At 39.3% G+C, this 16,198-nt stretch overlaps 1 protein-coding gene across 1 annotated transcript in view; it reads left to right on the forward strand.

Annotated features, from left to right (window-relative positions):
- Window positions 1-16,198, forward strand: part of st6galnac5a (ST6 (alpha-N-acetyl-neuraminyl-2,3-beta-galactosyl-1,3)-N-acetylgalactosaminide alpha-2,6-sialyltransferase 5a) — a 139,989-nt gene that overhangs the window by 85,349 nt on the left and 38,442 nt on the right. The window contains exon 4 of the mRNA XM_034183394.1: window positions 15,400-15,507. Coding sequence (XP_034039285.1) covers window positions 15,400-15,507 — 108 coding nt within the window. The remainder of the gene's footprint in view (window positions 1-15,399; window positions 15,508-16,198) is intronic.

Here is a 16,198-nt window from a genome sequence, read left to right on the forward strand (position 1 = left end):
ATCAAATAGGAACCAACGCAAGCCAACATTCACCAGCAGCCAGCACTCCTGTTACCTAAGGGCTTTGAAGCAATATCTTGTCAAGATTAGGCGTTGACTGTTTGATGACTATTCGATGACTAATTGTACTAGTCATCTCATGATTTTCATTTGTTGTCTCAACCCTGGCTTCTGGTGTAGACTTTCAACTTACAATAACTTTTATTTTTACAAGGGTGACCTGGCCATGTAAGGCAGTAGCACGTTATAATGGACAGGTTAACATCAACATGAGAACATTGGTACGAAATAAAATACAGTCCTCTTGGTCATAGTAACATAGTAATGAATATAAAGTCTCAAACAGATTAGAAATTAGAAACACGGGTACTTCACAAAAGAACCCCATTCTTGAGCTCGTAAAATAGACCGCAAGGTGTTCAAAGAAGTCAGTCCAGACAGTTTCAGTTTGGACTGGAGAATGTTCCAATCAGAGGGAGTTTGAAAAACTAAAGGCTTTCTTTCCCGCTTCAGTGTGAACACAAAAGCATAACATATCATTTGAGCGCAGAGCATAACAGCTTTCAGATCTCTAAAGTAAACTGGATCAATAGGTCAGAACCAGTCCAGTAAGAGTTTTGTAAGCCAGAGTTATGTAATGCCAGTGGTGGGCACCGATAACCAAAAAATTAACTTCGATAACAGATAATCAGATAACTGAAAAGTTATCTTCGATAAAGATAAAACAATAAACCACCCAAAAATGTATCGGAAGTTACAGATAACCGATAACAGATAAATTCCAATATTATCTCTGGCACATTTACAACTACTAGTAAAACAAATTTAATAGCTTCTAATAATATTAAAAATAACAACAGACCCTAACAATAAAACCACACTTATTTCTTTCAACAGTCTGCCCCTGCTGGAAGCTCTTGTTTACTACAGTGCTCTGAGCACAGAGGCACCCCGAAACCCAAACAATGAGACCACACTTTTTTCTTTCGACATTCGGCCCCTGTTGGAAGCTCTTGTTTATTACAGCCCTCCCAACACAGACGCACCCTGAGAGCAGCCATAAAGCCAGCTCTCTATCAATGACAAAGCTCCGGTCATGCGGAGGTCTTGAAAAATAAAGTCATATTGAGTTATGGTGTTGATTTATAAATAACATTAATACCGATAGAATAACTCCATTAATGTCAATTCTGTCATTTGTACAAAGTTAAAATATAACATATATCTTTTAATGTTGAATAATGCACTAATTCTGACGTTTTGTAACAAAGAGACAGATCGCAAAGGATTCTGGGTAAACATGCCTCTGCTAAACACTGATTGGTTCAGTCATTTATTATGTAAACCAACATGTTAATGTAACATCTGTCGTGTGTTGGTGTTTAAATGTGCTTTTGTAAAATATTCCATTTTTTTATTTGTAAAAACAGGCATTTTTAAGGAGCCCTGGAAGTGTCATCGCAAAATTTTTTGCATGTGGAGAGAATGTGCGCATGTTTGCGCACATTCTCTCCACATTCTCTCTTTACAACATTCATTTGATGTTGTAAAACGTGCTTTACAGTGTGCGAGATGATTTTTCATGCAGGAATTTTTTGGACCAAGTTTCAGGTTAATCGTGCATCCTGCATCGTGTAGTGTTCATGGAGTATCAAGCTGCGGTCAACATCTGATGACCACCTCCTGATCGCCGATCATATGGTCGAATGAGAATCAAACCTGTTTGATATATTATTGTGGTCGGCCGTCGTGAGGTTATCCTGCTGCTGAAAGCTACAAGCAGCATCTAACTGTTCACACTGTGCCTGTGCAAACACTGCAGAGCTGACTTGTAATATTCTTCTTCTTTTTATTATTATTATTATTATTATTATTTTTGCAGTTGTTTTGTTTTTAAACTTCATTTGTAAAAAAAAAAAAGCCATTTGCAAAGCAAAAAAGTTGATTTGACAATCATCTGACATAACCGGGGTCAAAATAAATAGAACACTGCCATCTACTGGTTCCCAGACACTGCCATGAACACTACTGGCCAGTAAATGCTAGATGGCAGTAGAGGCTTTCAAAACAAATTCTAGATAATCCCTGTCTGCTCACATTTAAAATGCGTGGAATTTAACAAACAATTAAAAAATCAACGTCTATAAACGCAGATAATATATTCAAGAGAGTTTTAGGCACTAGAGTTTAATGCTGTTGTCCGTGGAGCCTGAACAGAGTGTCTGAAATGCATTTGTCCTGTCGTGACGTACTGAGATTACATCATCCTACCCAAATGCACGGGGCAGAGCATGTGCTCACAAAACCTTAAAAATCAATCAATCAATCAATTTTTTTATATAGCGCCAAATCACAACAAACAGTTGCCCCAAGGCGCTTTATATGTAAGGCAAGGCCATACAATAATGATGTAAAACCCCAACGGTCAAGACGACCCCCTGTGAGCAAGCACTTGGCTACAGTGGGAAGGAAAAACTCCCTTTTAACAGGAAGAAACCTCCAGAAAATTAGCACATTACTTTAAAACTAAAACATATATCTGATATTTTTACTTTATGAAACTTCCGACATGACAGTAATTTTAAATAACTTGTCCAAAATTAGTTTGGTTAAAATTTGAACCATAAGTTAAAAATGTATGCCTCTGGATGACTTAGGTCATATTGCGAGCATATCGGTATGGTGTTAAAGGAAATGTTTTTTTTTTCCTTTTTCCTTTTGGGGCTGTTTTTCCTTTGTTTGCAGAGGATTGAAATGCTTTTTATACAAGCAGTTCTCTTCTGTTTGCAAAGGTTATAACTATGCGTCTGTTACAAAACTTTTAACAGGGGGGTGCTGAACTAATTTTAAAAATGCTTGTCGCTGTTCAGCTTTATTTGTTTACCAGTTTAAAAGTTATCAGATAAAAATTAATCGGAAGATAATTGGTCCGATAATGGTTTTTAAAGTTATCTAAAAAGATGATCCAAAAATTGAGTGATTGTGCAACAAGGAGACTAGTGAGGGAAGCCACCAAGACACCCATGGTTGAAGGAGTTATAGGCTTCTGTAGATGTGATTGGAGGGCGTAGTGCCTGTCTGTTGCCCCAATTACAACTTCATGATATAGTGGAGGATTTTCATAAAACAGAACATAACAGATCTAAACTTGAGTCTCAAGAAAATCCTTCCGTGAGCCAGTCCACTATGACACTTCATTCCTACTAACTAAAACCTGTGAGTCTCCACTCATATTTCAGAATAAAATGTTGTGCTTTGAGCTCTGAAACTTTATTGAATTGCAATCGGTGCATCCATCCGCTCTTGTCACATTAAAGTCGTGACTGTTCTCATGTTGCACAACAAGCCAACACCTGCCAGACACCCAGGGTCGTGTTTTAATTAAAAGAAGATGAGAAGCAAGCTGCAGCTGCGATTGCATCACGTCACTTTGACGTTGATGTTTGTCGCATGGATGAACTCTAATAAAAAAGTGTGACAAAAAGCACATCATCACTATTCATCACCCTCAGACCCTCAGCCACTGACTGACTTCAGGATGTTTGGAAAATATAATGCCACTGTATGAAAAGTTGGATTTTGGAGAAATTATGATATATATATATATAGTGTGTGTATTCACAGAACTGCCAAATCAGGGTTGCAGCATCATATTTTAGTGCCCTATATTACATTTTAAACAATATAGCAGCCAAAAAATACGTTTTCTATGTAAAGTTTTAGTGGCTTAATGATGTCCCGTGTAGAGACTGAAGTAACACTCCCTCTCAACATTTATAAAGAGACAGCAGGACTCATGGTCATAGCTGTTCAATTTTTTTCAAGCTGGTGGATGGAAGCTACTTTCAAGAAATAAGCCAGGGGTTAAAAATGCAGAGAACATTGTCAGATATCAGATTCTTTCCACATAGAGCTGTTGGACCTGTTAAAATGCTCCAGTTGCCTTTCCTTCAGCTTAGTGCAGATGATGGAGGGTTGGGGAAGAGAGGCTGAGGAGGGAAGCTTTGTTTACATTTTGAAATGTAGTGATAGCCATGCTTTTGCAACATTTAGTGACAGAACATCATTCATAGCACTTTTACGCAAGAGGAAATGTGACACGTGAAGTCTGCTGTTTTTCATGTGATTCGTGTGCACGAGTATTTGAAACATATTGGCTGCTTACAGTGGTAATGTGTGATATTCTACGGAAAATCGCATTCCAGTCAGGTGTCCTTCATGAAGCTGGCTGTTAGTAGCTCTACAATATGTTCTCTCCCAGTCAACGTTTTATTCCAAATTTAATTTAATTCCATGATTGTGTCCTGGGTGGACCACATAAGAAATAAAGATTTAAAAAATAATAATCATTTAAAAAAAATCATGATTTACAACAAAGACATTTGTTGTGTTAATATTTACTGTGAATATTTAGAAGTAGTGGCCATTAACAGTGTTAGCACTACATGTGGTCAGAGGTCAAACAGTTCACAGGGGAAATGAAAATAATCTTGTGCACAGAATTGCTCCAGACGCAGCTCATTACTCAAATCTGGGATTTCCTAGCTGTTAATTGGCTGACTTAATTGACCTTTCACCCAACTTCTGTATATTTGACCGGAAATACACAATCTTTGTGGAACCCTTTTTCTGGCAATAAGTAAACAAGTAGTTACAGAGCAACAGTAAGGAAGAGACTAGCGACAATAGTGTTTAAACAAATGGCGCAAGCAACAAGCAAGCGTTCTTGTAGCGTACTGGACTGTTCTTTTAATGCTCAAAAGCAGCCATACCTGCCATTTCCCTGTTGAGTGTGAAGTTTGTCGGAAATTAATTCAAGCTGTCCGGCGGGTTGAAGGATAGCATCTAGCCCTCACAAACACCTGCCCATCTACTATATTTGATGTTATAAATGCAAACACATGCACATAAACACAGGCATTCGGCTAACATTGTTGTTGCATACAAGACGTTCACTTGGACAACTATAGACAGAACAAATTTTTATCATAATGCTACATAAAAAATAGACGATAATAATTTACAAAGGTAATCTATAGCCCCTGTGTCTTTGGTATATACGAGGTCTGTGAGAAAAGTAACGGTCCTTTTTATTTTTTTTTTTAAACTATATGGATTTCATTCATATGTTTTTACGTCAGCCAAGCTTGAACCCTCGTGCGCATGCGTGAGTTTTTCCACGCCTGTCGGTGACGTCATTCACCTGTGAGCACGCCTTGTGGAAGGAGTGGTCCCGCCCCCTCGTCGGATTTTCATTGTCTGGAAATGGCGGAATGATTTGGAATTTTTTTCCATCAGAATTTTTTCAGAAGCTGTTAGAAACTGGCACCTGGAAACCATTCGAAAAATTTATCTGGCTTTCGGTGAAAAGGTGCCAGTCTCTAACAGCTTCTGAAAAAATTCTGATGGAAAAAAACCCCAAATCATTCCGCCATTTCCAGACAATGAAAATCCGACGAGGGGCGGATACCATTATGTCTAAGTGGATGCGCTAATGATTTGACATTCTAGTTAACAGGTCAGTAACAGTTAGCCAGTGCTCGCTCTCTACTTACCTTCATACTTTGAATCCCTCGTGGAAAAATTTGTACCCTGTTCATTTTTTTTCTTTTTGGTGACACAGTTTTCCTCCACCAATCTTGCAACATCTGCGAAAGAAAATTCTGGTAAATCCATCAACGAAGTTGTGTACATTCTCTCCATTTTCTAATGCTGGGTATGTTTTTCTGTTGTGTTGACACTTGACAGGAACCCCGTTACCACAACGATTGCGTATTTCCAGTTTATTGAGAGAAAGGTCTATTACCGGTGGGTGGAGCAGGAAGCTTTGGAAAGGAGCAGGGTTGATGGGCCCTGGATTAGTGTTGGATAATGTGTTTTTATCAAAGCACAGGTGGTGACACATTTTAAAGATGTACAACCCCTGGCAAAAATTATGGAATCACCGGCCTCGGAGGATGTTCATTCAGTTGTTTAATTTTGTAGAAAAAAAAAAGCAGATCATAGACATGACAAAACTAAAGTCATTTCAAATGGCAACTTTCTGGCTTTAAGAAACACTATAAGAAATCAGGAAAAATAATTGTGGCAGTCAGTAACGGTTACTTTTTTAGACCAAGCAGATGGAAAAAATATGGAATCACTCAATTCTGAGGAAAAAATTATGGAATCATGAAAAACAAAAGAACGCTCCAACACATCACTAGTATTTTGTTGCACCACCTCTGGCTTTTATAACAGCTTGCAGTCTCTGAGGCATGGACTTAATGAGTGACAAACAGTACTCTTCATCAATCTGGCTCCAACTTTCTCTGATTGCTGTTGCCAGATCAGCTTTGCAGGTTGGAGCCTTGTCATGGACCATTTTCTTCAACTTCCACCAAAGAATTTCAGTTGGATTAAGATCCAGAATATTTGCAGGCCATGACATTGACCCTATGTGTCTTTTTGCAAGGAATGTTTTCACAGTTTTTGCTCTATGGCAAGATGCATTATCATCTTGAAAAATGATTTCATCATCCCCAAACATCCTTTCAATTGATGGGATAAGAAAAGTGTCCAAAATATCAATGTAAACTTGTGCATTTATTGATGATGTAATGACAGCCATCTCCCCAGTGCCTTTATGACATGCAGCCCCATATCATCAATGACTGTGGAAATTTACATGTTCTCTTCAGGCAGTCATCTTTAAATCTCATTGGAACGGCACCAAACAAAAGTTCCAGCATCATCACCTTGCCCAAGGAAGATTCGAGATTCATCACTGAATATGACTTTCATCCAGTCATCCACAGTCCACAATTGCTTTTCCTTAGCCCATTGTAACCTTGTTTTTTTTTTTTAGGTGTTAATGATGGCTTTCGTTTAGCTTTTCTGTATGTAAATCCCATTTCCTTTAGGCGGTTTCTTACAGTTCGGTCACAGACGTTGACTCCAGTTTCCTCCCATTCGTTCTTCATTTGTTTTGTTGTGCATTTTCGATTTTTGAGACATATTACTTTAAGTTTTCTGTCTTGACGCTTTGATGTCTTCCTTGGTCTACCAGTATGTTTGCCTTTAACAACCTTCCCATGTTGTTTGTATTTGGTCCAGAGTTTAGACACAGCTGACTGTGAACAACCAACATCTTTTGCAACATTGCGTGATGATTTACCCTCTTTTAAGAGTTTGATAATCCTCTCCTTTGTTTCAATTGACATCTCTCGTGTTGGAGCCATGATTCATGTCAGTCCACTTGGTCCAACAGCTCTCCAAGGTGTGATCACTCCTTTTTAGATGCAGACTAATGAGCAGATCTGATTTGATGCCGGTGTTAGTTTTGGGGATGAAAATTTACAGGGTGATTCCATAATTTATTCCTCAGAATTGAGTGAGTCCATAATTTTTTCCCTCTGCTTGGTCTAAAAAAAGTAACCGTTACTGACTGCCACAATTATTTTTCCTGATTTCCTATAGTGTTTCTTAAAGCCAGAAAGTTGCCATTTGAAATTACTTTAGTTTTATGTCATGTCTGTGATCTGCTTTTTTTTCTACAAAATTAAACAACTGAATGAACATCCTCCGAGGCCGGTGATTCCATGATTATTGCCAGGGGTTGTATTATTAGTGGTCAGGAAGTAGCTTTTAAGCCACATTCAAGGTCCAGACCCCTTATAAAACCGAATTCCCCCCCCATTCGTGCAATACCCACCCATCTTAGTTTGCAAAGAGGAAGAAAAATTACATTAAAATACTCTATGGTACCATATGGTTATTAAAGTTGGGGCTTTTTTTCCCATTGGTTATTACTTTTATTTTGTTGTTAGTCTTTGTTCAGTTCAGTTTCATGGTCCTTTGATGCCTATTGTGAATCCTTCTGTGCATTGTGGACTCGCCTTTCGAGGCTTTCTGATGATTGCATTCTTTAAATGGAGCAGGATTTTTTGCTGCATTCATTTATGCTGCAACAGCAAACCTCAAGTTGGGAACTTACAAGTTCCAAAAAGCAGATGTTCAACTTGATGAAACAATACGGATGCCCGTCAGCCACATATTCACACTTTGTAGTCATTACAAGGAACACATTAATAAGTCATCGCAGCTGTTTGCTGCAGGTGAACACGATGGCAAATGTCTGAGATGAGTTCATTACCCTGGAGAAGCAGTGATAGCGCTGTAATGATTTTGCTGGCGTGCGTATGTGACTGTGGACAAGATAACTGAAAAACAGCTAGACAGATTTTCATCAAATTTGGTGGGAATCTTTCTTGGATAGATATCTAGAGATGATTAGATTTTACAGTGGTTTGGCCAAAGGTCATAGGTCAACATCAAGGAAAATATGGTCCACAAAACACCTTTAGCTGCTTTTCATTCAGTTGAATAGGAAACTGTGTCCAAACCTTTGACTAGTACTGTATAGCTCAACAACCAAGAAGCCTAGCTGGATGATCTGAAGCATATATTAATTAGCAAACTATTTGTTATTGATTGGTATGAATTACTTCATAATGAAATCATACATAATCAAAAGCACTACTGCAGACATGTATATTAACATGTACATTTATACTGTGGGGTGTAGAGTGTGCAGGGTGTGCATCAGCCTTTTCATGCCTTTCATTTCTGTTCGGAGGCTCGACTGACAATTTGAAGCATTGCCAACATTCTTTGCAAAAACTGTTACGCTATAACAAAAACATATCACATACAAAAGTAAAGAACTTGTTCTAAATAATTAAATGGCATTTAAAATGAATACTGCTGTCTGAACCATCATGATGGAGTATGCCATGATTGTAGTTGTTATGACATCAGTCGGGATAAATTGGAGAACTCAATTTCTGTCCAAGTTTCCGATTAACAAATCCAAGCCAACCATGTGTTAAAACTGTTTTTGACCTCGTCATTTCCGACTTCACGACGCGCTGTGAATCCTAAATATTTCTTCCAAAATGGCCTCCCAGGAACATGTTTTGTGTGCCACAATCCCCAAGGAATGGAAACATACAACGCACAAAATGCTCAGCAGACATTTTATTTCAGGGTTGTTGGGATTTTTATCTGACATGCATCCGCCCCTACACTGCTCTGCTGGTGATGAGGATGACAGAGGAAACGACTGAACCCTATATCAAACAACCAGGTAAACCCTCCTCTCCAAACGTCACCCTCATCATCTGGAGCCACGCACGGCACTGTGATGCCTTCCCGGTTGGCCTTGTCAAGGCTTTTCTTATCAGGCCCAGGCTTTGTTTCTGTGCCGAGGAAGCTCCACCGCAGCAGATGTTATTGTGCATGCGTAGGAACAGTCGAAAAACAGGAACAAGCCTTCTGAAAGCAACTTGACACGGCGGCTGAGCGATTAGAGCATGTACTGTCAGCCTGGTCTTAAGGGAGCTCTGCTGGTGTCACGCCTTCCAGGTCGCCACCAGTTTAACAACTCTTTGAAATGTTACTTCTTGTAAAGTTTCTGTGAAACAGGAAATTGATGTTACTCTAAATGTATGAGAAGGTGTTTTGTTTTTGTTTTTTGTTTTTTTTTAACAACATTAAAATGCGCCAAAAGGTAATACAATAGAACCTCGGTTTTAGAACTTGGTTTATAAATGTTGTTCTAAAAACTGAAACCAATTTTCCCATAAATGATGTTAAATGGATTAATCTGTTCCTGGCCCCAAAAAGAACACTTTTTTTTTTAACAGCATTTCATGCTTAAAAGGCAGACAAAATACAAAGAATATGCATAGCATCTTATCAAAATACTGTACAGTAATTATAATAAAATATCCAATTTAATTTCACCTTACCTGTACAGAAAAGACTTGATGGCGTCCATGGATGGTGAAGGGGACGGATGTTACTGTCCGTTGGGATGTTTCACGGCACAACAAACCAGATTATTCCAGGTGTTGCGCTGTTAGCACTTTTAGCAGCTGTCGGTAGCTTCACCCGTTAGCTCCACTTAATGTATGATTACTGGAAAAAAATATGCTGCTCACAACTTTTAATGTCCACAACAAAATAAACCATTAGAACCAAAGCGCAGTCCCCAAAAATATGATTTAATAAACACCCGAACACAAGACAAAAATAACCCTTCTTCTTTCAAGTATGTTGGCAGATTGCAATCAAACACGGTGCATTACCACCACCTACTGAGGCGGAGGTGTTCGTGCACCAAGACTATGTTTGAAAAATGATGCATTTTTCATTCAGAAAAACATTTTAAACATTTTTCGTTTTCATTTTTACAACCCCAATTCCAATGAACTTGGGACGTTGTGTAAAATGTATATAAAAACAGAATACAATGATTTGCAAATCCTCTTCAAATTATATTCAATTGAATACACCACAAAGACAAGATATTTAATGTTCAAACTGATAAACTTTATTGTTTTTGTGCAAATATTTGCTCATTTTGAAATGGATGCCTGCAACAGGTTTCAAAAAAGCTAGGACAGTGGTATGTTTACCACTGTGTTACATCACCTTTCCTTCTCACAACACTCAATAAGCGTTTGGGAACTGAGGACACTAATTGTTGAAGGTTTGTAGGTGGAGTTCTTTCAGATTCTTGCCTGATGTACGACTTCAGTTGTTCAACAGTCCAGGATCTCCGTTGTCCTATTTTGCACTTCTTAATGCGCCACACATTTTCAATGGGCGACAGGTCTGGACTGCAGGCAGGCCAGTCTAGTACCCGCACTCTTTTACTACAAGCCACGCTGTTGTAACACGTGCAGAATGTGGCTTGGCATTGACTTGCTGGAATAAGCAGGTATGTCCCTGAAAAAGACATTGCTTGGATGGCAGCATGTGTTGCGCCAAAACCTGGATGTTCCTTTCAGCATTGATGGTGCCATCACAGATGCCAACACACCCCCATACCATCACAGATGCTGGCTTTTGAACTTTGCGCTGGTAACATCTGGATGGTCTTTTTCCTCTTTAGTCCAGAGGACACGACATCCATGATTTCCAAAAACAATTTGAAATGTGGACTCATCAGACCACAGCACACCTTTCCACTTTGCGTCTGTCCATTTCAAATGAGCTTGGGCCCAGAGAAGGTGGCGGCGTGTCTGGATGTTGTTGATGTATGGCTTTCGCTTTGCATGGTAGAGTTTTAACTTGCGCTTGTCGATGTAGCGATGAGCTGTGTTAACTGACAATGGTTTTCTGAAGTGTTCCCGAGCCCACACGATAAGATCCTTTACACAACGATGTCAGTTTTTAATGCAGTGCCGCCTGAGGGATCGAAGGTCACGGGCATTCAATGTTGGTTTTCAGCCTTGCTGCTTATGTGTAGAAAGTTCTCCAGATTCTCTAAATTTTCTGATTATATTATGGACTGTAGATGATGGAATCCCTAAATTCCTTGCAATTGAACGTTGAGAAACATTGTTCTTAAACTATTGGACTATTTTTTCATGCAGTTCTTCACAAAGTGCTGATCCTCGCCCCATCTTTGCTTGTAAACGGCCGAGCCTTTGGGGGATGCTCCTTTTATACCCAATCATGACACAATTAGTGTCCTCAGTTCCCAAACGCTTAATGAGTGTTGTTAGAAGGAAAGGTGATGTAACACAGTGGTAAACATACCACTGTCCCAGCTTTTTTGAAACGTGTTACAGGCATCCATTTCAAAATGAGCAAATATTTGCACAAAAACAATAAAGTTTATCATTTTGAACATTAAATATCCTGTCTTTGTGGTGTATTCACTTGAATATAGGTTAAAGTGGATTTGCAAATCATTGTATTCTGTTTTTATTTACATTTTACACAACGTCCCAACTTCATTGGAATTGGGGTTGTATTTGCATCTCACATGCCTGCAAAGTTCTCACCATCTCATGTAGGTCCTTCAGACTTTCAGTAAATGCTTCTGGGCAGCACTAGCATGGCTAAAAACACTCAGCTTTTGGGGACCATTAGCATGGCTAAAAAAAACTTCATGCGGTTTACACACCAGATAATCACTAACTGACCTCATGGGCTGTCAAGGTGTGTACTGCCTCCCACTTTAGCGTTCACAGATTCAGTGTCAACTCAACATTTAGCATTTCCTGTTTGTGTTGACTGTGCACTGCATTACCACATGATCTCCTCTTGTCACATGAGATCTCTTTCTCACTTTTTTTAAAATTTTCAATTCAGTTTCAATTTTTTCATTTATATAGCACCAAATCACAACAGAGTTGCCTCAAAGCGCTTCACATAGATAAGGTCTAACCTTACCAACCCCCAGAGCAACAGTGGTAAGGAAAAACTCCCTCTGAGGAAGAAACCTCAAGCAGAGCAGACTCAAAGGGGTGACCCTCTGCTTGGGCCATGCTACAAACACAAATTACAGAACAATTCACAGAACAATTCACGGACGAATATACAAGAAATGCTATTGGCGCACAGAACAGGAGGATCACCAACACGAATACAACTCCCATCTCTGGATGGAGCTGTACCTTAAACAGAGAGAAAAAACAGAATCAGGCATCAGGAAGACAAAAAAATACTGTATAATTTGCCAGCATTAAACAACAAGAAAACAGAAATACTAAGGTGATCGCCGGCCACTAGCCCTAAACTTCACTAAAAGACCCAGAATTTAGGTAAAATTGAGGCCGTGGCCCGCTCCAATTGCTAATAAATGAATTAAGAGTACAAAGTATAAAACAAAACTGTACCAGTATGCTAGCCATATGAAAGGGAAAATAAGTGTGTCTTAAGTCTGGACTTGAAAATCTCCACAGAATCTGACTGTTTTATTGACGCAGGGAGATCATTTCACAGACTTTTCTTTTGTTTTTTAAAACTGAGTCACACAAAAAGTTACACAAACATCTTACAGAGGATAACCATAGCAGCGCAAAAACAACGTAATGAAAAACAGGTAAATATTCTCTGCTGTAGCTCCAGGAAGTGTTCAAAATTTGACATTCCCTGTTTCACTGTGGGCTCAAAATTTGGCACTTCCTGTTTCCTGGACTGTCAAGAACTGAATAAGAGCTGATCACTAAGCAGCGTGGGACGAAACGGACTCTGACCAATTAACTAATTAGTACGAAGCGCTGCAGGTGAAGACACAGCAGGCGGCCAGCAGAATGAACCAGGGTTAAAACAAGCTGCAAAGTGGCGTGACCGTGGAAAAAACACGAATGATAATTTGACATTACAACCTCGATGCTGATAAAGAAATAGACAGATGGTTATGACTGCACTAGAAAACTCATAGGGGAAATAAATACAGCTGAATAAACTGGGAGGCTGGTGGCAGGAAAAAAATACACAACTGTCTACGTTCAGGAAATGGAAGCTCAACTCGACAGGTTACTTCTGAGCCTGGCAAATCACGGCAGGAAAAAAACATGACATGTAACACACTGAGCCTGGAAAATCTCAAGAGGAAAAAACAGCGGGTTACAGACTGCGCCTGGAAGCGACAATGAAAAAACACAGACAAATACTTTCGTAGACATGGGAGCCCACAGCGGAAGAGTTACGACAGGAGCGCTGAGACTTGTCTGGAAAAACTCAGCAGGAAAAGTTAATGAGCTTGGGGGCTCATGTCAGGAAAACAGATAAGTGACATTAGTTCCAAACGCGGTGACGGGATGCCAGACATAGAACACTACAACTAAACATAAGGTCGGGTTACCGGCTAGGTGCGATGGCATGGCACAGCTGGGAACCTGTGGCAACCCCGTTCCAACCCGGAGGAACACGGAAGTTCTTCAGGCGGACTGCAGCAGATGTCACCGGTTGGAAGCAGAAGATTCTGGCCCGAAACCCATGACAGGTTCAGGGTTAAATCTGGACCGGTGATGAGACGCGATGACCGTCAGCTGTGAGTACCCACTCAGTGAAAATGCAGATCAGCTGTGAGACGCCGCTCTATCAATTCCATGTGCTGTCTTGACAGATGGGGCGGGGCCCTGACGTAGCACACAGCAGATGCACCCAGCAGCTCCACCACAGCTTCACCTGAAAACACAGAGACAGACAGAAACCAGTAGACCAGGGGCAAACCACAACACAACTCAACCTTTATTGTAAAGCACGTTTAAACGACAGCACTCGACCAAAGTGCTGCACATAATTAAAAAATGGGCACGAGTTACCCCCAGTCATAAATAAATGAATTAAAAATAACAATTACAATAGGCAATAAAACAGATAAAAGACAAAGTAAAATAAAGAGTAAAAAGTAGTAGGAAATAATTTAATATGATTTAATTTAATTTGATTTGATTTACATAGCAAAATTTAGCATTTTGCCACTGAATTCCCATGAGATCTCATTTATTATCAATCCAGGAAGTGTTCAGCATTTGACATTTCCTGTTTTAATGCGGACTCAAAATTTGGCACTTCCGGTTTCAGCATCGTGCCGCTGTGTGCCGCGTCGCTTGTATTAATGTTTTATAACACTGGTCATCACGATTTTTCTTGCATGGAGTTTTTCAACACATTTAGGATCATTTTGGGGGCGCTGAATCTGAATCTGGTGTTAGTTTTTGCCATTATGATAGTGATATGATAGAGGAAATCTGAGCTTAGATCTGGATTTGGCACCCCAAAATTACCCTAAATCAGTTCTCAAAGTCCATAAAATAATTTTTGTTGTTGTTGTTGTTGTTGTTGACCAGTGTAATAATCATACATGTTTGTATCTTTAACCAGTTCCTCCAGATTACTATTCTAAATGAGTTTGGGCTTCCAATATCACCAAAGGTCATGTGACCAACAAACAAGTGATATATGACTTCACATTTATTGTTTAATAATGACTATATGTGTATCTTTACCTGGTTTCTTGAAATAGCCGTTGTACTTGAAACTTTAAATACAGTATATGTAAGCTTTGGACCAATATTTTGACCTCGGCCTGTGAGTTTATTTTTTAACCCATATTCCTCCCAATCAAAGTGCCTGGTGCTTGGCTGGCCCTCAGTTATTCCACCATGTTTGGTATGAACCAGATCAAAGCTGTTCAAGTTGTTGTATTCTCTCTCTCACACACACACACACACACACACGACCGAAAAGTAATGTCCCTGCATGAGTTACTGCTGCCCCCAGGTGTAAAAACTGATGATTCTGCAACTAATGCTGTCATTTCAATTATCTGCACTACATGCAGACCAAGGATACATGGTGATGGAAGATTTGAATATTTGACAGGGTTCATTTGTTTCAGTCGATGTGTAGGATGGATCTGTATGTTAATGAAGCTGCAAGTGAACTTGAATGATCACGCAATCGAAGAATTCGACCTCTGGATTCCCATAATGAGCTGATGTGAAATTTCCTAATAGTCTCTCCCAGTTAATCACAAATTTTGTAGGGGGGGAATCAACATGTTTTACCCAGTATAGTGTCTCACCTGTGAAATATTTGTCTTATCTGCAGGAGGATATCAAACTCGTGGCTGAGCACCGGCTGGTTCACTATGACCATCGCCCTGGAGCTGTGTGATAGGATCAATGTGTACGGCATGGTTGCTCCTGACTTCTGCAGGTGAGACAGTTGACCTGAATATTAAACATCCTCAGCTCACCAGCAAACACGAGGAGTGAGAGTTCAAACTAAGAGCTGTGCATGGACACTTGAGTCGGTTTAAATTCTTAGGAGTGGAAAGGAAATCTGTTGTTTAAACATAAAAAATATAACTGTTTTTTTTGCAGGTACCTGATAAGTAATATGTCAGTGCAGTACCTCCAAAGATGTGAAAATTGAAATTATGTGCCTTTAAGTAAAAATGTGTAAGTAAATCGCCTCTATTTAATGTGTGCGAAAAATCATCATTCTACTCCTTTTAAGAGCAGAGAGTCTATTTACAGTAAATAAGTCTACTTAAAAAAACGCATACACACATGCAGATCACATTATACAGCAAAGATTATGGAATGTCAGGTGTGGCATCTCGGAATGTCCCTTATCGATTAGTCGGATCAGTCACAGTGTTTTATGATGGGGGTTTTTATTTGTCTGTTTTTGGCTCCATGAAGTCTCATCCGTATGATTGTTCATATTTAATACAACTATTTCTGGAGCCAGGATGCAAATGGAAAATTTTTATTTAAAACAGAAAAACATGTGCACAGAATGTGCATGGACAACTTTTTTTTTTTTTTTTTTTTTTTAGAGTGACATTAAAAATGTAAATTGAAAATATAAGCAAGACTGAATTTAAGTCACATTCATCCTT

This window comes from Thalassophryne amazonica, chromosome 12, assembly GCF_902500255.1.
Source record: "Thalassophryne amazonica chromosome 12, fThaAma1.1, whole genome shotgun sequence".
Classification (NCBI taxonomy): Eukaryota; Metazoa; Chordata; class Actinopteri; order Batrachoidiformes; family Batrachoididae; genus Thalassophryne; species Thalassophryne amazonica.